At 36.7% G+C, this 22,443-nt stretch overlaps 3 protein-coding genes across 4 annotated transcripts in view; 1 reads left to right on the top strand and 2 right to left on the bottom strand.

The window, feature by feature from the left end:
• Positions 1–3,456, bottom strand: part of LOC123319090 (phosphoinositide 3-kinase adapter protein 1) — a 28,519-nt gene extending 25,063 nt beyond the window's left edge. Inside the window, exon 1 of the mRNA XM_044905939.1 lies at positions 3,303–3,456. The gene's annotated coding sequence lies outside the window, so the exon portion shown is untranslated. The remainder of the gene's footprint in view (positions 1–3,302) is intronic.
• A 576-nt stretch (positions 3,457–4,032) lies between these two features.
• LOC123318407 lies at positions 4,033–20,265 on the bottom strand. Its single transcript, XM_044905019.1, has 4 exons — positions 20,120–20,265; positions 7,777–7,876; positions 5,510–6,100; positions 4,033–4,235 (listed from the first exon to the last, which is right to left on the bottom strand). The coding sequence occupies exons 2-4, from the start codon at positions 7,784–7,786 to the stop codon at positions 4,033–4,035; spliced, it is 804 nt and encodes a 267-aa protein (XP_044760954.1). The 5' UTR covers positions 7,787–7,876; positions 20,120–20,265.
• Positions 20,266–20,402: 137 nt separating this feature from the next.
• LOC123318735 lies at positions 20,403–21,750 on the top strand. 2 transcript variants are annotated; one of them, XM_044905464.1, is made up of 3 exons: positions 20,403–20,564; positions 20,619–20,894; positions 21,005–21,750. In XM_044905464.1, the coding sequence occupies exons 2-3, from the start codon at positions 20,657–20,659 to the stop codon at positions 21,145–21,147; spliced, it is 381 nt and encodes a 126-aa protein (XP_044761399.1). In that variant the 5' UTR covers positions 20,403–20,564; positions 20,619–20,656; the 3' UTR covers positions 21,148–21,750. The 2 variants fall into 2 exon arrangements, with proteins under 2 accessions (XP_044761399.1, XP_044761398.1); XM_044905463.1 differs by lacking the exon at positions 20,403–20,564 and having other exon boundaries at positions 20,598–20,894.
• The last annotated feature ends 693 nt before the right edge of the window (positions 21,751–22,443 follow it).

Raw genomic sequence — 22,443 nt, 5'->3', positions numbered from 1 at the left:
TAAGTGTTCACAAGTGAAATTGTATTGATGAACTTCGAACTGTGCAGATGCAGGAGGTTTATTGTTTGAATTCGAATCAGTATATTCAGTTCTATATTTAACTAGTTTTACGGTTTTATAGTGTTCAATTTCCATCGAAGTGAGGGGAATCTCGGAGAGAAATTAAACATGAAACTTTGCAATCGGAAATGTTTCGCTACAAACATTACAAACAATTCACAACACATAATTAGTTTTTCGACTGTAAATGCAAGTGTACCATTTTCATTCAGTAATCGGAAATAGCTCTTTAACGTCAAAGGGTCAGGTATTTCAGTCTGACTACTTTTTGAATCGATCTGGCGGATATTTGGTGAAAATCTATACTTAAATTCAACACTGAAACACATGGTTTTCACTCAGATGAGTTGTTTAATCACCACACGTGTTTCGCTGACTGGTTAGAGGTATACTGCCACCTGAAGATGTCATTGTGATAACGAAACACGAGTAGTGGTTAGTGGTTAGTGAAATTCACTGTAATTCATTACCTAGTTTGACTAAATCTTTCCTTTCTTCTATCTTTCGAGCATCTACAATCCACACATTACAGATGTGTTGTGTCATAGATTTAGCTTGTTGTTCTGAAGGGCCTTTTGTTCTCATTATAGTGTTCTATGTTTGGTAACGTTCGAAGGTTCAGAGAACATAGCATTTATTTATTCATAATGACTTTTGTGTCGAAAGTTGACCTCCGAAAAATTCCCAAAAGGATGGGGTCACTTGAATAATCCTCAAGACTTAATGGTTGCACAAACCTCGATAAAATTTCGAGATTTCTTACAGGAAGTGTTGCTCTTTCAGAATATGTATCACATTCAAATCTAGGATGATTTTTCTGGGAGATATACGTAACCTTCGAAAAATTCGCAAAAAGATGGGGTTAAAAAAACGTCTTTGAAGATATACATACCTATTTTATAACAACAAACACCTTACAGAATTTCAAATATAAACTTATGCCCTCCTCCAAAATCACACCTGAAACCTCCAGAGATCCAAACAAAAATTTCCAACATGATTTCTCGGGAGATATTTTGGAGAGCCTGGTTACTTAAGAATGTTAAATTATTTCTGAGATCTACATCAGTCATCCATTAAACTTTCATTCGAGGAGATGGATTCGAAGAACGAATGAAAACATCCACAAAAAAAATTATTGATCAATCATTCGATATTTGGGACTTGAATGTGATCGAGAAAAATTTATTAGGAACCCAAGCAGTATATTCGGCTGATGGTCATTACATACGGACTGCTGAGATTGAGTTCATTGCAATTCAGTTTAATTGGTCTGGGAATTGGATAGAGTTGATAGGAAAAGGATCGTAATTTACGCTTGGGAAGTCTGAGTAATGGCGTCTTTTATTGTATGCTCCTTTTTAGTGGAATCGATACTTAGATGCTGGGCGTGGTACCATTCAAATTCATTCGGATCTGTCAATAGACAGAAAGATATACTGCTCCACGAATATTGAGGATTTTCAGAAATGTTGTGACTATTTCAAAAGTTGTCAATTCTTGTCTACCGAATATAGGTACATTTATGAGAGATCAAATGTTAGCTTTCTGACATCTGAATGATTGATTTGAGCCTAGTGTCATAACTTATTCAGTATTAAGCAAGCTATTGTCGTTTTTTTGATTTTAAGAATTTTGGATCAGTCATTGCGTTCTCACAATCAACTTTGATTCAAAATCTGAAATTTTGTTCTTCAATAGTCCCTAGACGAAAGATTGGTGCAGATGTAGCCAATAGGTCTTCTAATATGATCGTAGTCAGAGAAATGTTGCGAATTTCTTTAAAGTTAGTGAGAACGTAGTTTCCCAACACGTCCATCTATATCGGGAAACGAAAGACCGAGAAGTGGACGCCCAAGATCCACCACTCAGGCACAAGATCGGTTTCTGATTGTGTCTACCCTTGGAGAGCCTTTGAGTACTTCTCTACTCATGCTACAGCGGCTTTTCAAAGCTTCTAGTGATTTGGTTTCGATTGAAATAGTTCGTTGGATACTTCGAGACGTTAAATCTATATTCTCGACGACTTTTGTGAAGGATTTCAGTACCTAACTCGAAATTATATGCGACTTCGATTGGAATGAGCCAATGAATTGAAACGATCCATGGTTTTCAGATAGATACTTAAGTTATTTAAGCCAATTTACTTATTATCTTGATTGAATTCATTTGAATTACGTCCTCCTTCATCATGAATAGTTATTGAGGATTATTCAAGTTTTTTTTGGTGCAATGACCACTCGAAACCAATCTAAACCTCAATTTCTTTTTATCGACATCTCAGCTCAATGTTTGTTACTCATCCATCGTGATCTCGGAAAACCCGATGAAATGTTCAATAAACAAGGCAGCCACCCGCATAAACATGTCTGTTACTTTCTACAGAACATGAACAACTGCGTTAAATGGGGCGTTTGCATACGATAACACGTGTTCCACGGGGTAAAGGATTGGTTTGATCCCTCTGCCAGGATTTCCTGGAATATGCCGCAATCTGGACATGGATTAATGGGTGAAACACACCTGGAACTGACGTTTGATGAGATTTAATGACCTTATGTAGATCATAATCACAGGGTTACAACTGGGTATAACTTGATAACGTTAATGGGCGCACTTCCATTTGTTGAGGGATGGCAGAAGGCGTTTTGGATTGATATCACTTGAGGGGCAAACAAACCATTTATGATATTCATAATGGAGAAACTTCAAAATGTACATAGTCAGTTTTTTTATCATACCACGCATCTATATCATCCCAGAGGGATAAACGAAATTTATAAAAATATAACATATAACATGAACCTAACCAACACTTGTGTGACCCTGTCAAATTCAGCTGATCCGAAATGACTTATTGTAGGGTTGATGCAAGAAGATACAGCAAGATGATGCATCATCTTGCAGTATCCTACATATTTTCGATGACTTTTACAGAACGATGTACATTATTATGGTTTGAATCTAAGATATACGTGTGGCTTTGGAATAGAGTCACACCCAGTGTAAAATCTGGATTATTCTCGGTATGGTATAGGATAAGTACCAATGTTTTTGCCAAATAACTCCACAGCAGAATGTGGTTGACTCATAGATCAAAACGATCACTCTTGGCATGAAATTTCCTCAATGATTCATGCTTATGGAAAGCCCCTTAAATAAACCGAGCGTTTGATCTTCCTCAAAAACTCAAAATTTCCAGGAAAAACAGGATAATCCCGAATATTTTCATAGGGACTCACCAGTGGCTAGAATCAACTGGACCTTATCGCAGCAATCTACCGCATATCTCTGACGCCAAAGTTGACCACAACAAAACGGCTACAACACTTAACAAAAGAAACGATAAGTGACAACTGTTGAATGTAATTATGTTCTATAATTATATTCGCTGTATGAAAACAAAGCGGATAGAGGGGGGAATACGTGAAAAAGGCTTTAGGATGCGCAGGTCCGCACTGGGCTTTGCAGGTCCGGAAGAGTTGCAAGTGACCTGCTAGAATATTTATTAAGATGCAAACAACAATACGTAACTAATAGGAATAGGTCGATTTGTTTTGCATTCTTTCGTTGCTCACTCGATAGTTGGACTATGTAACGGATAATTATGAGATTCTACTAGTTCAGAAATTGTTTGTGACCTATTTGATGAAGTCAACCAAAGCTTTCCACGATAAGTTATTATTGTCGTTGAAAAAACTGACAGTTTTTTAGATATTACAAGAATGAAACCTAAATAGTACTCATAATTCTTTCATTTGTGTTCCAGGACTTTCAATGATAAGTAAGTGGCTCGTCTCATAGCAGGATATGCAATTTATTCCTCTGGCGAAAAGCACACTGTACTTAGATTCCTGGACCCAGCAAGACACAGAAATCATTTGTCAGTTGTCAGCTGTCAGTTATCAGTTGTCATCTGTCGGGTGTCAGCTGTCAGTTGTCACTTGTCAGCTGTCATTCTTGAATCGATTCTCATAAGGAAATAATTGCCGATTCGAAAACTAAATCTGTCAAAGGCACCCTGTTGACCTTGGGCGGGATGTCGCACAATTTTCTTCGCGGGCAGGGCCCCAAACTAGCCGATATCGAGTTCAAGAGTCCACGACCTCCGGTCCAACTCAAAGTTCGAACACCTTCTTCCTGTCGATAACAGCACGCCAAGGAGGGGGCATCGGCTAGTGAAAAAATTCAAGAAGTGATACACTCGATGCTTCCGGTAGAATCCATTAAGACCAATCTGAAGTCAATTGCCGGCTCAATTATATAACAGGCAGCATGTAACGTTTCACCGTGCGTTTTGCCGCTTAAAAGGAAGAACGAGGAGGCTCTGGAGGCACCGACTGTCTTTAAGGATATCCGCACGCGATAGGATGGGGAGTCACGTAGGTGACAGCGGCGGACGAAAAAGCAGAAGAAGAATAAGAGAAATAACAGCGAAATTCGAGTGTACCTGGATTGAAGATCAAGGTGTAGCTCGAATGCATCAGAAGATGTGAGAAAAATATGACGAAAATCTAATTTCGAGGTTTTTTTTTGACGTTTACGCCTGACATTTCAAATACAGGTTAAGTTAGGTTAGGTTAGGTTATACCATACTAATGGATATTACTTTTTCAAAGCTTAATTCATTTCAAACAAATGAGGTGTCCTCTAATTTCTTGCTACAAGTAACTTGAGAGAAATATGAGGAAAATCTACTTTCGAGGTTTTTTTTTTGACGTTTACGCCTGACATTTCAAATACAGGTTAAGTTAGGTTAGGTTAGGTTATACCATACTATTGGATATTACTTTTTCAGAGCTTAATTCAATTCGAACAAATGAGGTGTCCTCTAATTTCTTGCTACAAGTAACTTGAGAGAAATATGACGAAAATCTAATTTCGAGGTTTTTTTTTGACGTTTACGCCTGACATTTCAAATAACTTCCCAGTACATAGAACAACGATCATGATACAAATATGACAATAATTTCTCTCTGACCGTCCAGATGAAATATTGCAGAGGAACAACTTATTCAAATTCCCACACAAACTCAGCAATTATGAACGATTTCATAGTTTAAGCAATGATATCTCAGTCTGGTACATTTTCTGTGATAGCATCATTATCTTTTAACAGGCACATAAATTCATCTGCTTCGTTGATTTATCTAGGACATCACCAACTCGTCTAGTCTGCTACGCGTCTATTTTACTCGTCTCTAGACAACACAAGAAGTTTGGTCCATTCTCAATTTCAAAACTAATTCATCTTCAAAACTTTCGAAGAACATAAAGAACTGATGTTTGGAATATGCAACTAAGAAACTCCAGAGTGTTTTTCATACTTAAGTAATAGAGTAATGTTTAAATTATTGAGGTTCTAACATTAATTATTCCAGAAAGTGCAATGGTCCAAATGAAGTGGCCAAACATTATGAAAAATAAGAAGAACTTGATCATCACTTACCTTTAACGCACTTGCTGCATCTCTTCCTAGGAAATGAACCGTGCCGAATGGCGTGGTCGTCTATAACATCCACTGGAGAAGTGGCCATCATTCCACTAATATCAATGGCGCAATCCCCTTCATCCACCCTAGAAGGACATGGAGCCTCCTCTCTGAAGCTCCTCAACGATGAGGAAACACTAGCTGCCCGATCCCTAGCGCTGAAAGACCCCACCGATTGTCTCCTGCTGCCAGCAGAACAGTTGTAGTACCTCGCCGAACTTTCCTCCAAGAACACTTCGTCCCCAGAGTCCGACTCTGGGTCCAGGGCAAGGGAGGAGTAGACGATACCATTCTGCGTCTTCGTCTTCTGCTTGGAGATGTGCTTCGCTGCTAGATCTGGCGCCAGGTCGCTAAGTCTTGGTTCTCCCCGGATGAACTGGTTAGATTCCGTGGAATTGGAGCTGATGGACCTCGCGAAAGACCGCATACCCATTCTGTTTCGTGGAGGCGTCAGCTGGCGACTCAGGGAACAGTCTGAGGAGCTGCTCACGCTGCCGCAAGTGGCGGTTCGTGTGGCATCACCGGCGATGTTGAAATAAGAGGGATTATCTGTAGGCATGATAGGTTGGTCAGTTTCTGTAGAGTGAATCTTTAAGCGGACAAGGGGAGGCAGCTTGAATACTAATTTAACGGCTTGCTTTGGGATGAAGCTGACGTTTGAATGACAATTAGAGGCCCCGCGAGTTGGAATTCTGCACGCTGAATGGTTGATGAACGTTTAGTGGCGAATGTTGTGTAAAACTACATTTGTTGGTTTGTCGATGAGGTGTGGAGGTTTGGTATTGATTGATGAATGCAAATGGGAATTTGGAGAGCAGAAGAGCTGGTCATTCTTGGTCAATAACCACATTATTATGATCGACAGAAAATTCATCAACCTCAGATTTTTTTTTAGAGAACTAGGAGAGTAGGCAAGGCAAGTGATATCTTCGTTTACTCCTCTCAACTAAAACTATCAACGCATACGTGTGTACTGATGTTACCCCCTTTGATGTGAAGATCAAGAATGAACGAAAAATATTTGAATCTTTATCAGGAACTTCTGCTTCAGTGAGCCTTCAAATCTTGATTTGAACACCTTAAAAATCTGATTAAGATATTCGTTCTGCACGAAAGCCCTATATATTTATATTTATCTTCGATTCTTCTGAATTTTCTGCTCTCTGGTGTGTGTAATTCGATGACGAGTTTGGTATAGAATCTTAGGTTTACAATCATTTTCTAACTCAACTCTTTCACAGTTTCATTAAAGCAAAACTCAAACTATTATTAATCGAAAAACACTAAATGAAACTTGGTGGACCGAAAAAATTATCTTTCACTGCAGCACAGATTGAATCTGCTATAAATCTCGATATGCAAATCGTGAATAAACGAAGAATATCCTCGACCTTCCCAAAGGTCGTGTTCAAGAGACTCTCCTGGACAGAATACCCAAAGATGTTTGCATCTCCACGAACAACAGAATACCACCGGTGAATATTCAACGGGTGGGGTGAATAACAATGAGGGAGAATATAAAAATTCAAAAACAACAACCATCCTCACAAATTTAACTCATATATACACCGGACCAAGGGCTGTAACTTAAAATGCACCTCGAGTTCTTCATATCCTGTGATATTTACCCACGTTGTAACAGGTGTAGGATGACGGTGAGATTGTAATTTCGTTGAAGATTTTGGGAGACGTTGTTAAGGCGTGAAAAAACGATTGATCAGAATTTCGACTGAGATTAAACTAAATATAATTTTAACAAGAAGGGAAGTCTTATGGCATAGAATTTGATTAATTTTTCTCTCAAAGGTTAGGTTTTTTGACAGATGAATATGGTTTCCATATAAAAATACGTTAGAACCAACGCCCCAAACCTTTATATCTGTATTCCAATATAGTTCCAATACGATTTGAGATTCCAGATCATTTTAACTTCGTATGCAAATCTCTTGAACAAAGAAACAAGTGTAATAATCTCCCATTGTATTCAGGGCCTCCTACAAACTCCGATGCTATTTGTAACGACGCGTTATCTCAAATAATTTATCAATACACTTATTCTACAGATCGCGTGACGTTCCTTGCATGTCAATTAATGTTGGGATGGACACTTTTGGGATTATGAAATATATATGGCTTCTGAGTCTATTGTTGTTCTCTCGACTATTAGTAGTCTATATACAGGCGGAGTAGGCCTACGATTTGAATATGTAAAATATTTCCCTTACCCAAATCCATTGTTTCGTTGATCGTACGATGTCCTCCCTGTATGTAAATGATCGATTATGATATCAACAGTGGTGAAGGGCAGACATAGCTCGGCACGTCCTGAAAAAAAATACGTAGAGATTAAAAGATGGGGAGTCATTTGCATGAATTCATTCTGAATAACATCTTGGGTGTCAGAGTCCACTCGTTGAAAGCTATAATGAACCTTGTGGAACCTCCGAATGGGGGAGATATAAGTCTATTACTTCGAGGACATTGATATACGAGGATACATTGAAAAATTCTTAGCTTACTATAGAACCAAACAAAATTTCAATGTCAAAATATTTCATTACTCAATATATTCTCCTCTTAATTGGATACACTTATTACAGCGAACCTGCAACGTCTCTAGACCTTTCAAAAAAAAAATGTTTCTTCTTGCTCTGTAAACCAGACCTCCACAGCTTTTATTACCTCCTCGTTAGAAAAAAATTTACGATCTTTTAAACTTTTTTTCAGTTGAGGAAAGAGATGATAGTTGGAAGGAGCCAAATCTGATGAATAAGGGGGATGTTCTAGTGTGTGAAGGGGTGTTGTCCTGCAAAAACAAAACACCTTTGGGTAGATTTCCGCATCTTTTCTCTTTATTTTTTTCCCGTAGAGTGGTCAGTTATGTCGAATAGTAAGCTTCGGTTCTTGTTCTACCCTTATTCAAAAAATCAATCATGATTAATTTATGGAAATTCCAGAAAACTGAAGCAAGAACTTTTCCAGCAGATTTTTGTACACGAAGCTTCTTAAGTCTTGGAGAACCAGAGTGTCGCCATTCCATCAATTGTTGCTTTGTTTCTGGATCGTAGAAATGTACCCTAGTCTCATTCATAGTAACAATTCGGTTTAAGAAGTCTACATCGTTTTCAAATCGAGCACAGATCGAACGCGATGCTTCTACTCTTGCACGCTTTTGGTCAACATTCAAACATGTGGGGATCCATTTTGCAGCAATTTTTTTCATGGCTAAATTGACGTAAACTATATGATGAACGAGTTCGTATGAAATATTCAATATATTCAGTGAGTGCTTCAGATATCTGTTTTAGCCCAAATCGATGGTCTGATAAATCATGTCATGAACTGCATCGATATTTTCGGAGACTGACACAGAAACTGGCCCTTATCGGTCATCATCTTGAATGGAAAATTTACCTCTTTTGAAGCTTGCAGTCCAATTTTTCACGGTCGTATACGAAGGACATTGATCACCAAGGGTATTAAGCATATCTTCGTGAATCTGCTTACCTCTTAACCCTTTTAAATACAGGAACTTGATGATGGCTTGATACTCCAATTTTCCGATTTTCACAAGTTCGGTGGACATCTTCTTTCTTTCGATTTATTGCGTAACTCTGGTTTACTTTTTTGACCTCAAACTTCACACTGACACTTCTAATAAGTTATTGTTCGTTGCTATGGCAACGCAATATTTTTTTATGCATGGAACTGGTTTAGGCTAACTAGATATCAATAAATCAATACATCCTCGTACAAGGTAAAGATTTAGCATGTTATTCTGAAGGAATTTCGTCCTTTTAGGAGTGGGATAGCTCGTTAATGAAACTTGAAATGTTATTATCTGAACTGAATTGGAAAAAATAGTGAAAAAAAAAAAAGAAACGCCCAAAATTCACGTATTCTATATTTCGTGTTTTGTAGTAAAACTACTCAACTTCTTAGGTATTCAAAAAAGAAGTTAATATGGAAGATACGAATTTTGCGCGTTACTTTTTGCTCACCCTCTGTAGCTGCCCATTCTGCTGGAACTATTCCGCTCAAAAAACATCCCCTAATTAATTCGTCAAAACTGCAGATGTCACCTCTCTGGAGGGCGCAACTTCGTTTGTGACGAATATTTGAGAAGGAATCGATAATTTAAACGTTGAAGCGAGGGAAATTGAAACAACTTCCCCCAAGTTTGTACAGAACATCGAAAATTATGCTTTGGGAGCAAAGAAGACAGGGCAAGTAGAGCGAACTGAAATTGGGAGTCAACAGCAGGAGGATACGATTTCTTCATTTACGTAGAGAAGTTTGAACTTCTATTTTACAACGTTCAGTTAGTATAAGAACGTAATTTCAATGTGAGCGATGACAGATCAAAGGAAATGCGGAGAGGGTGATCAATCTTGATCAGAAATGTATCGGAAAATATCCTTAGAAGCTAATATTACTGGAAACCCAAACTGTTTCTAGAAAATAATTTCATAGAATCATTCTGAAAAATTCTCAAGCCATGTATGACTTATGTGTACCAAAAAAGAATCTCAATCCTAACCCATCAACTTACTGAATAACCCCTTCTTGGCTGCAATAAAAAAATCATTAGTCCAATATTTCCAAGATAACAAATCTGATGAACATCCAAATCACACAAATACGTAATCCAAAATCCTAATCGACATCCCCAAGCTTATTCACTCCCTTTGTTTCACTCACTTTGTTCCAAGTAAGAGACTCGCCCTGTATATTACAAGAGGTATACATTTTCTAAGCTTGCGGGTAACATTTCACGTGCTGCACAACCCACAATCCGACAGTCTATAAAAACCACTTCAGACTTCAGAGGATACAATACAGAGGACACTCAAAACTTATTAGCATCTTGCAATCCCCAAATCCCATTCAAAAGTCAGACCCTAAATCCCCTAATTGAGCAAAAACATCGTTATAGTCCGGTTTGGGAAAGAACTTGACATTGACCGGCCAGATTTTCATCCCTACCATATGTTTCGGTTTCGTGAAACCAACCACTTTGTAGACTAGAAAGTCGGATTCACCACTTGAAATAATAATTGGATTCTCAGACTATTTAACTCGGCAAACGATCATAAATCATGATGTGGTGTGAAAGTCGATCTTTTTAGCATGATTTATCAATTTTTTCCAGTTATTCCCGACAGGAATTACATCTCTAGACAGCAGATTCATACACTCCTGGACAAGAAATCAGAAAAAAAATTTTGCCCAAATTTTTCATTTGAAATAAGGTATCAGGAAAGGGCTATTGACGTGAGTTGAACAAGAAAATGTTATGAGAAGATCAGGCTTCAAAAAATCATTCACAGGCCCATCTTTGCCTTCCTAATCAACTCCACAGGCTGGAAATTTAAACTTTCAGTTCTACCCTGTATACCATCAAATTCAATAGAAATTCCTGCAGACCCAACATCAGGTAATAAACTAGATGAAATAGGCTACAAATAGACAACAAAATGATCAAAATCGTTACACACCTTAAAAAGTTATACTAAATTGCATTCGGTGAACATTTTGTTTGTTCTTTTTTTGTCCAGGAGTGTATTTTATTCATTTTTTATTTCTTTGTGTCAGGGGAGTTAACCAAGAGGTACTCCAAAAGCTTGGATCCTTTTTGAGAAGCATATATTGGACACGCGTTATCACCTCTTTTGCTAACAAAACAACAAAGCATTCCTGTTACAACAATAATACAGTACGCCTTTTAATTTGCTACTTTGCATATCTCGATAAGCCTATCTGTTCCCATCTCACAAACAAAACCGCAGGTATGCTTATATTTACGTCATTTACTAGACTTTCTTTCGTATCCTTTTATACTTGTTCGATTACTGAACAGATTGTCATCAGTTTATGTAGATCGCCTTATCTTGATTCAAATTGGTTCGCAATGGATTGGAGCCAACCCTTTTCTGGATTTATTGTTTCAAAACAATTTTGCAAGAAAAAAAAGTTCAACCTATACATTCCAGGAGTTGTAGTTAGTTTTTTCCGTGCTCGATTCGGAGAATTGTTGTTGAAAGTAACGAACAGCGTTCTCAAATGATGAGAGAGTCAATAAAATAAATCAGTTCGGTGTGAATTCTATTTTCGCCACGTTTCAGCGATCAATAATGATCCGACTAACCAATTAATAGCACGTTCCCATCTCCTACGCATTAAACAGCCAACCCTTAGGATAATCCGTTCCATACCGCGGACTCAAACAGACTGTGGCTATTTATAGAAGCCCTTTCATTTTTCATTGCGAAAAATTGTAGAGCAATTCCCAGTCATATTTCTAGACATAATTGCAGTTATTTATCTTGTATGAGCGTATGCATATGATTCGTTAAGAGATTTACCAGTGCCTCTGAAAACTTAATTCAGTGCCAGACGGCATTTTTTTCTTTTATTGAATCGCCTGCTCGGATTTCTTTGTTCGTAGTATCGTTTAGTCAGGAACTTCGACTAGTTTTCAGTCTTTTTAGTCCTTAACCTTAACTCACTGCAGAAGTTCAATGGTATTCAACTGTTGACGAGCAGTTTATGTTTTTGAATATGGGTGGAAATTGTATGGATAAATAGTGTCAGGAATGTTTAAAAAGATTTAAAAGAAACTTTTTTCATCATCTATTGGTAGAATTTGTATTGCATCTGTTCTTTACTAGTTGCCAAGGTTTAATTCAATTTTGTAAATATTTTTTCAAGTATTCAAGAAGGAGAATGTCCAAAGCACATAACTCCGAAATTATTGGACAGATTATGCTCATTAACGAACTCAACCGGCGCGTTTAGACTCTCAACTGCCCATGGGACTTTCAGGTCCCTTGCTCTTCTTCTTATAAATGCAGAGTGTTCGTGGATATTGTCCCTTTTTTTATTTGGAATTTTTTTTTCATCAACATGTTACTCCTGATTGTTTGAGCCCTCATTTCTAGGAACGAGCGCTAAGAAACTGCTTGGGTCGGCACAGATCGTGATGTTCTATATGATCCACCGGCTCTATCTCAACGTTATTATAACTCATCTTCCCCAGGGATCCTTCTTCATTTCCACGAACCGCCGTTAACACCGGAACAAACAATGAATTCCTTAAGCGTGTGCTGTTTCGATGATATATATTCCTTCGGGTTCCCTAAAGGCAGATGTGGATATTTTTTCCGCCAAATATAGCCAAGCGGCTTTTTCATTCTGCGCACGTTTTACTAACTAATCGTATATGCTTTCTCGCCTTCCAGGCGAACCACGTGCCGAAACTAAAACTGGCGTCCGTCGTAAGTTTATGCAGTCTGCCTTCTCAACCAAGCGAAACAGTATTTTTAGAAGCGTGAACTGGCCAGAAAAAATTTCGACGCCTATTGAAAGACGCTTCTACCCGACGTCAAATCATGCACAAAGTGTCGATCTGATCGATGTTGATGGTCGTTGTTTGTGGCAGATTTTTCAATCTGCAATTTGGTCTTCGTAATCCAAAACGAATCTCCAGAGTACTGAATCCCTCGAAGATGGATTTTCATCCCGATTTTTGTTCATTATATATTACTTTTAACTTTGTTCTTGATCAATTCAAAAGCATTCATTGAATTATCATACGATATAATAGGCCTAGACCAGTTCCATGCATAAAAAAATATTGCGTTACCATAGCAACGAACAATAACTCTTCAGAAGTGTCAGTGTGAAGTTTGGGGTCAAAAAAGTAAACCAGAGTTACGCAATAAATGAAAAGAAAGAGTATGTCCACCGAAATTGTGAAAATCAAAAAATTGGAGTATCGAGCCATCAAGTACCTGTATTTTAAAGGGTTAAGAGGTAAGCAGATTTACGAAGATATACTTAATACCCTTGGTGATCAATATGCTTCGTATGCAACCGTGAAAAATTGGACTGCAAGCTTCAAAAGAGGTAAATTTTCCATTGAAGATGATGACCGATAGGTGAGGCCAGTTTCTGTGTCAGTCCCCGAAAATATCGATGCAGTTCATGACATGATTTTATCAAACCATCGAATCGGGCTAAAACGGATATCTGAAGCAATGGATATTTCATACTAACGCGTTCATCATATAGTTCACGTCAATTTGGACATGAGAAAAATTGCTGCAAAATGGATCTCCCAATGTTTGAATGTTAACCAAAAGCGTGCTAAGGTAGAAGCATCGTGTTCGATCTGTGCTCGATTTGAAAGCAATGTAGACTTCTCAAACCGAATTGTTACTATGGATGAGACTTGGGTACAACATCAAACCTCTGTGTATAAAATCCTTATATTAGGGACAGATCGAATATTGCCACATCTGTCATAATCAGGACCCATACTTCACAACCATCCCTGTTACTGTATTATCGGCCCGTTATTGAGATTTCATGTTCTGTCGGTTTTGTAAATAAAACCGTCCAGAGTCGAGTCATATATTAATGTCAGGTATACATTCACACGTCATAAATTACCGTATATTTAAAAATATATCCATGTCTACTTTCTTTTTCGCATGGTTATATTTCGGGCTGTCGCTTTTGGCATGGTATGTTGAAGACTTGATTTAAGCTAATTGGATTATAATCAAAGATCTAAATGACTATTCACAATGGATTCTGTTTCGATTGGTGATTCATTGAGTCGAATTACTTTTCGCATGGTTTTTTATCTAAAAAAAGACAATTAAATTGAGTTGAAACCTAGTAAAAGCGGAATAGATTTCTCAATAATGTCGAATTCACAAAGAGCAGGCTCCTAAAGAAAACTGAATGCGTCTCAGGGAGCCAACTTCAACTCTCCTTGTCAGCTGTCCCAGGTTATTTCATCAGGAAATTTCGTACGAATTTAACCGACATAATTCTGTTTCCAATTCATTCATTCTGCTGGTACTCGAGCCTGAAGCAGTCCGTTTCATTAAGTTTCACCAGAATTTTTGAATGAAATAGCTAGCTGTTAGGTCGATTTCATCCTTTTGCAATACGGGATTAGTTCTGGCAGCAAGAGAGTGTTCTTCTGGGATGTTCCAGTTATTAATTCAGGAGCGGCGACAGCTACACATTGATATAGCCAGAAAGTTTGGCTCCTTTACGTAATTATTACAGGATCGGATTCAGAAGTACCCTAAGGACCACAGTATTAATTTTTCCCTTATTTCCTACGGTTGAAATGTTCTTAAATTTTGATAGATTCCTGACCCAACCCTGAGACACGTGTATACCAAAATTCGTTGTCATAAATTCATTAATATTGCGAACAATAAACCAATGTATAAAATTGTTCTGTTTAAAGCCATTTTCAATGCTCCAAATGAGAACTCTAATTCGAGTAGAGTAAAGTGAATTTCTCAAGGTGTTAATACATCTATGTACCGAATAGGTGATACTTTGCTGCATATGAGGTTTTACAAATGTTCCAAGTTGTGCGAGTAAGTTCCTAGCGAAGTTAGGCCACTTAGTTAAGGAGTTTGGGATTGAATTTCCGTGTTTATTGAGGAAATTGACCTACATTCTCGTCAGTCAAAGTTTGAAAGGGCAGAATACAACCCTCAGGCTCTTGGAACCACGTACAGAATGTGTTATATCAAATCAATAACCCACTGTCCGCTTAATTATACAGGATGTTAACTGAGGGGTTGATCTAATTTTCAGAGAGTGATTTCTCGGTAAACAGTGTGAAGAAGGGTTCAGAAATCAATGTTCTGAACTGCTTCATGGCACGCACAGGTTGTCAAATTGATAATAATTCATTGGCCAATATTATTAGCTTCTGTTCCTAGTAAGAAGAGCGTAGAAAGGTGAATTTAATAGAAAAGGTTCATTTACTAGCTTCAGAAAACTCAAAATTAATATCATTTAATGTTTTATCAACTAGAATATGCGCACATAAAGCCTCCTACAGATGGCACCCGAATAACAATTTTTTTCAGCAGAAAACTGGGTGGAAAGGCAATAAAAAACATTTAGTGGTGCAAGAGGTAGGAAAATCAACTCGTATTCATTAATACATAATGATCTCTCGATATTTCAAATGTCAAACCTCTCAAAGAAACTTCCATCACATACGAGGATGTATTGATATCCAGATAGCATAGACCAGTTCTATGCATAGAAAAAATATTGCGTTACCATAGCAACGAACAATAACTCATTAGAAGTGTCAGTGTGAAGTTTGAGGTCGAAAAAGTAAACCAGAGTTACGCAATAAATTGAAAGAAAGAAGATGTCCACCGAAATTGTGAAAATCGAAAAATTGGAATATCGAGCCATCATCCAGTGCCTGTATTTAAAAGGGTTAAGAGGTAAGCAGATTTACGAAGATATGCTTAATACCCTTGGTGATCAATATCCTTCGTATGCGACCGTGAAAAATGGGACTGCAAGCTTTAAAAGAAGTACATTTTCCAATGGAGATGATGACCGATCAGGAAGGCCAGTTTCTGTGTCAGTCCCCGAAAATATCGATACATTTCATGACATGATTTATCAGACCATCGAGTTGGGATAAAACGGATATCTGAAGTATATTTCATACAAACGCGTACATCATATAGTTCACGTCAATTTGGACATGAGAAAAATTAGATAGACTTCTTAAACCGAATTGTTACTATGGATGAGACTTGGGTACATTTCTACTATCCAGAAACAAAGCAACAATCGATGGAATGGCGACACTCTGGTTCTCCAAGACGTAAGAAGTTTCGTGTTCAAAAATCTGCTGGAAAAGTTCTTGCTTCAGTTTTTTGGGATTGCCATGGAGTAATCATGATTGATTTTTTGGATAAGGATAGAACAATAACCGGAGATTACTATTCGACATTACTGACCACTCTACGGGAAAAATTGAAGAGAAAAGACGCGGAAAGCTATCCAGAGGTGTTTTGTTTTTGCAGGACAACACCCCTTCACACAAATACCATGTTACCATGCAAAAAATTTGTAAATAAGGGTTTGATTTACTAGAACAACCCCCTTATTCACCAGATTTGTCTCCTTTCGACTATCATCTCTTTCCTCAACTGAAAAAAAGTTTTAAAAGTCGTAAATTTTCTTCCAACGAGGAGGTAATAGAAGCTCTGGAGGTCTGGTTTGCAGAGCAAGAAGAAACATTTTTTTTGAAAGGTCTAAAGACGTTGCAGGTTCGATGTAATGAATGTATCCAATTAAGAGGGAATATGTTGAGTAATAAAATATTTTGACATTTAAATTTCGTTTGGTTCTATAGTAGGCTAAGAATTTTTCACTATATCGTACTTTAAATGTTCTGGTTAATTTAGACAATCTTGCATAGTGATGCTGTGATTTAAACGTCATCGATCATGAGGTAGGGCCACAGTTTAACTCTAAATAATCCCATAAATATTCTTGAGGACGTTTACAAGTAGCTCACTCATAAGCACGTCGAAAATTGGTCAATACTTAGCGTCTTTATACACGTCTGATTTACCGGTGTTTGTGATTAAAATAGGCACTCAGGAAGAAGCCACAGCTCCTGATATGAAGCACGCTGACCTCAATAGATCCAAAGGTTTACGTAAAATAAATGATCTACGCGTCCCAGAAACCTCTCAGTCCTGTCGGGGAAAAATTCAACGAACTGTTGAAAAAATCAACGTCAGTTTGTTTACCTGAGGCGCAATCCACGTTCCCTGAACTCCCCGTTCATGTACACGTGTTTATATTTATTTTGAATGTTACCAACTCCAAATATCCCGAATAACCGGAAATTAGGAAATGCCTGTGTGGGATGAGAAAGTTCACGCTTCGTTTCTTCAGCTTAACATTCCCGATTCTTCCTGTTGTAAAAAAGTCCGGTGGTGAAATCAAGCGTTCGGTCGTGAATCACCCTGTGTACTTGGCGCTGATGTAATGGCTAGAGGCTAGACGTAAGATTAATGGGATAATTTGAATGCGAGATTATGTTTCTACGACTTGAGGGACAAGCGCTGGCTAAAGCTAACTTAGTATTGAAAAAATATTGTCATTATGTCATCATTAGTTCATAGAAGAATATACACACACACAGAGTGTGTTGAGTCGATTTTTACTAGGCTTCTTCTCATGTACAATTTAGGAGTTTGTCAGGCAATCCTTAACACGAGGAGGAAGGGTTAAGAAAAATGATCGTAAATCTTCGTACTTCTAAAATGTATGTCATTGACCTCAAAATACATAAAAAAAATAGGAACTCCAATAGAAAAAGTTTCACCACTTCATCCCTAGGGGTTGAAACAAACCACATAAATGACCAAAACTTTTTTGGTTTATCCTTGTCTGGCACAAAAAGTTTATACATGAAAAATTTACTCGTTGAAGCATTTTCCTACAAGCTAGTAAAACCCAAACTGCTTTAATTTTTACTCACTCTGTATAATGTGGGGCATTGAAGATTATATACAAGTTATACACTATTTAGTGGACCAATCTTAAACTCCCTTGTTGTCTATAAAGGCCCCCTATTTCAACATGTGTTCAGTCCAAAATAACCACCGAAAGCTGTCTATTCAGACCAAATCATAACGTCGATATTTCAAAGGTTTCCTCTTATATCGGGCTGACTTTGAGACATTAACCTCTGAAAGGTTTTCATGGAACCAGATCTCAGCAGAATTCAAGTCAATTTGAACTTTTTTAATTCGATAAGAAAAAGATCGACATGTAAGCATTCTATGCTTTTCATGATAGAATGGTCCATTAAATAACTAAACTATTGTTGTTCACATTTCAGCAATGAATCACTGCATTTTTCAGCAGTTTAATTGTATTGAAAAGAATTTTCCTTAGGCCCGAATAAATTTTATTCAATGTCAATAAGTATCGGTCAAATAATTTCTTATCTGAAGGATATCTTATTTCGGTGCTTTCAGATGAAATTATTTGGCGAATATCAATTCTATGAGAACACGGTATACTACTTTTCACTGATTGATGTAAAATAAGATACCGCATTGTGGAAATTGTCATAATTCCAACTAGAAAGGAAATATTTCGTGAAAATTACACAAAGAATAACCATATATCAAGAATCTAAAAAATTGAACCAATAATGACGTACTGACTTTTGATCTATGACAAAAAAAACTCTTTTAAGTTTCAATGACAGATTTATTCGATGAATAACACTATCTGAAACTGAAAAGACTGCATTTTAACTTATCCTAAGAATGAGACTTATCTATCGAATAAATTTTGTTTGAAATGATAGGGCCTAAATTGAACTAATAGCTTGAGATAAACCTATGTAAGTAGAACAAAATATAGACTTGGACAAAGCAGGCTGAAGAAATTCTATTCTATTCTGCATTCATTTTTCTACCGATTATTCAATTATGCTGGTAACTTATTGAGGTAAATCAAGCAAAAGAGAATAATCTGAATGGACTATTGAAAACCTGGTAAATGCATGAGGGGAGCATAGACGATAATTATTGGACATTCAATAGAATAGAACAGAATTTCTTCATTGGTATTATTAATTGACTCAGAATCCTGGATTTGAATAGATCGAGAATCGAAATGAATGGTTTAGTTTCACATGAATGCGTTGTATTTGAATGATCGAATAGGAATTAATGATTAGGTCGTTTCGAGAATTATAATATAGTGCTGGGAATACATTCCATATCTGATAATAGATTAAGCTCATATTCGGTCATTTGTTCTTTCAACATAAGGGCGACATTAGGGCCTTAAGATTTCAATTCTTGAAATTTCTTTCGATGAGCTCCCTCACTAGTTCTGAATATTTATATTCCACTTAATTTCTGAATTTTTCTTGTCATTATTGAGAGTGGTTTTTGAGCAATATTCTATGACGTAAAACTCCATAATAGACATAAGCTTAAGATTGAAAAATTTAGTGATCAATACAAGACTTCTTCAATTATGTAAAACATCTGAGATTTCTCCATCTCTTCTTTCCCATCAACAATGAATGTTTGGAAAAATTGCGTTTCTTCCTATCCCAGTCCAAGGTTTTACTTGGAACCTGCACGACTTTTAAAAGCAAAATAAGGATTGTTTCGAATTTCAGTTTCCAATTCTGCGAGATATTAAGTTATATCTGAGGGGAAATTCGAGGAAATTTCCTGAAACTGGGTCACAGTAAACAGGAAAAATCTGCTTCAATAGAACTCCAGTCAGAGATGAAATGATTGCAATACATACGACCATATTTGAAATTAGGAGTGGAAAAATTGGAAATCGTACCAAAATGATGCATTTTTTCATCATGTGCAACAGGATTTTGATTCTTATTGATGATTTTGCAAGTGACAGAAGTCCAAACATGGATATGCGAACAGTTAGCGTTTTTACACGTGAGTCAGGTGTGCATTCATGATATGAAGTTCAATTTGCAATTCCTTAAGGAATCTCGGTTAAAAATATCTTAATGTTTCATTGTAGAAAAATAATCGAAAAAAATAAATCGAAAAATTAGTGAAATTTGCGATCCAGGGTTGACAGATGCGAAAATTGTTTCGATCTGTTTTTTTACAGAATTTCCACTGCGATTTTGGGATAAAATAAATCGTCATCGAAAACTGACACTCAAACTAGTACGATAATTGTACAATCCATATTTACCTCAGGTGAATAAACTCCAAAAATTATTGTTTTATGATCGGCAAATGTCAAACTTTCGAACAGATCCTCACACGCGCACTAGAAATAGCTAAGCATGGTCAACGTTGACTTCCTGCGTTAGAAAAGCCTACTAAGCTACACGCGTGTATCAAGTTGGCTGAGACATCTCGCCGAAAAGCTCAATCGAAGATTTGGTCGCGTGGTGGGGGAAAAGGACGCTAGGAGGACTCACGGTCTCAACAGCTGAAAAATTGAAATGTGTTTCAGCAGAATGGATGCACAGATTACAGAGAATAGATGGGACACCTCTTAACCCCCACCACAATTGATGTTTTTAGTGAGGATCGCAACCGCTTGGTGGCGCTACATTCGCAGTTAGTTTATTGTTCAGCCGCTAGGCCCGCTAGGTGCGATTCAAGCATGGCTTCAGTTCAGAAGTTGAGAGGTTAAGTTCGTTCTTTTCTGTTAAGAAATGTTGTATTATTAGTGGACGTTGTAGGTATTAGTGATTTGTAAGCTAATTTATACCTTTTAAAAATGAACAATTGTTGTGTACCTGGATGTATGGACCGAGTAAGCCAAAGACATCGTTTCCCCAAAGCCAATCCAAGTATTTTTAAAACTTGGTTAGAAGTTATTAATCCACAAAATTGGCAAGAATTATCCGATGAACAGATTCACAATAGATATTACGTGTGTCATCCACATTTTACCAAGCTGGACATACAAGAACCACAATCTGACTCGATGATGAATAAGAAAAAAAATTCAAAAGGTTAGTAACAATTTTTTTCATTTTTCATTGATTTTTGAAAATAAGGAAATCAATTTTCCTCATCAAATTTTCAGGTGATCAATTGTTACATAGAATATTTTTTGTTTTAGGGGTTAGAAAGTCAATTTTGACGAGGTTGCAGTACACTAGGATTTCACAACTAACTGCGAAAGAAAAAATAATGTACTCAATGTTGAAAGAGTGCAATGCTAGGATGAGTCAGCTTAAATACCAAAATAAATGTCTGAGGTAACAATTAGCTTATGCAAAAAAAATTATTTCATCTCGTGGATTTCAAACGCTTTCTTAGCATATCGCTGGACCAACTTATAATTTCATCTTATGTCAATTGAGGAATCAGACAGTCAAGGTAAACATAAAAAGATAATTATTATTCATTTATATTGATGGTTTCACTTTGTGGGAAAACAATATTTGTTTATTATACTTGCAATGTACAATGTATACCAATTGTATATTTTTCTTATAAATATTATTCTGAATTCGTTGAAAGAACGTAATTAGATGTCTGTCTACTTGAAAAAACCTGTACATATATTTTAAATATTATTCTGAATTTTTAATGCGAGTAATTTCACTTAAATTCTTTGAAAGTTCATAATTGTTCATTCATATTGATGGTTTCACTTAGTGGGAAAACAATGTTTGTTTATTTATATACCTGATAATGTTCGATGTATAACAATTTTATATATTTCTGGTAAATATTATTCTGAATTTGTTGAAAGTACATAATATTTTCACTTTGTGGGAAATGTTTGTTTAATTGAAATTTCACGAATATGTAAGTAATGATTATTATTATGTAAATAAACATTATTATTATAATTATTAATATTATTTCCTTAGCAGCATCCTTTCCTTTAAAATAGTTCAAGCTTTCTTGAACTAAATATTACGCGGACCCAGTAGTGCGAACGGTTTTGAAATTTCGCGCCTTTTCTCGCTAATACAGACTCCTGTATTGTTGATAATACAGTTTCCTTAGGTTGCTTGTAGTACGGATCGCATCCGCTATAGAAAAGCGCCAAACATTATTTCATCTCATAGAAGGCCAGTGTCCCATCTATTCTCTGTAATCTGTGAATGGATGTTTCAGGTATCAGAGCCGGACTGATGGGACCAAAGATAAAGGATTTCAAGCATTAGGGATGAAAAATTGTCGGAATATTATTCGAAATTTGAAATTCAAAGTCTCAGACACTGTTTCTAGTTGAAGAGCACTCTTAAACAGTATTTGGAAATCCTGTTTGGAATCTAAGAAATTATTTTATCGAGTATTAGTTCGAATTTGTTATATCCAATCACTGTTCAGAGTTCTGGGATACATTTTCCGTATAAATGGTAGAGCACTCATTAAATAGTCATAGTGATCACTTAGCACTCTTGAAAAGTGCACAATATTCCCAGATTCTTTTTTATTTATTGAATTCACAAAATTTCTATGCGTCTACTTCATTAAAATACTCAAGATTTCTGGAATCTCTTTCTAGGATCACTCAGCACTCAAAGGAAGGTTAGCATTCTT

Source organism: Coccinella septempunctata, chromosome 8 (assembly GCF_907165205.1).
Source record: "Coccinella septempunctata chromosome 8, icCocSept1.1, whole genome shotgun sequence".
Lineage (NCBI taxonomy): Eukaryota > Metazoa > Arthropoda > Insecta > Coleoptera > Coccinellidae > Coccinella > Coccinella septempunctata.
This window is presented reverse-complemented; position numbering and strand designations above follow the sequence as displayed.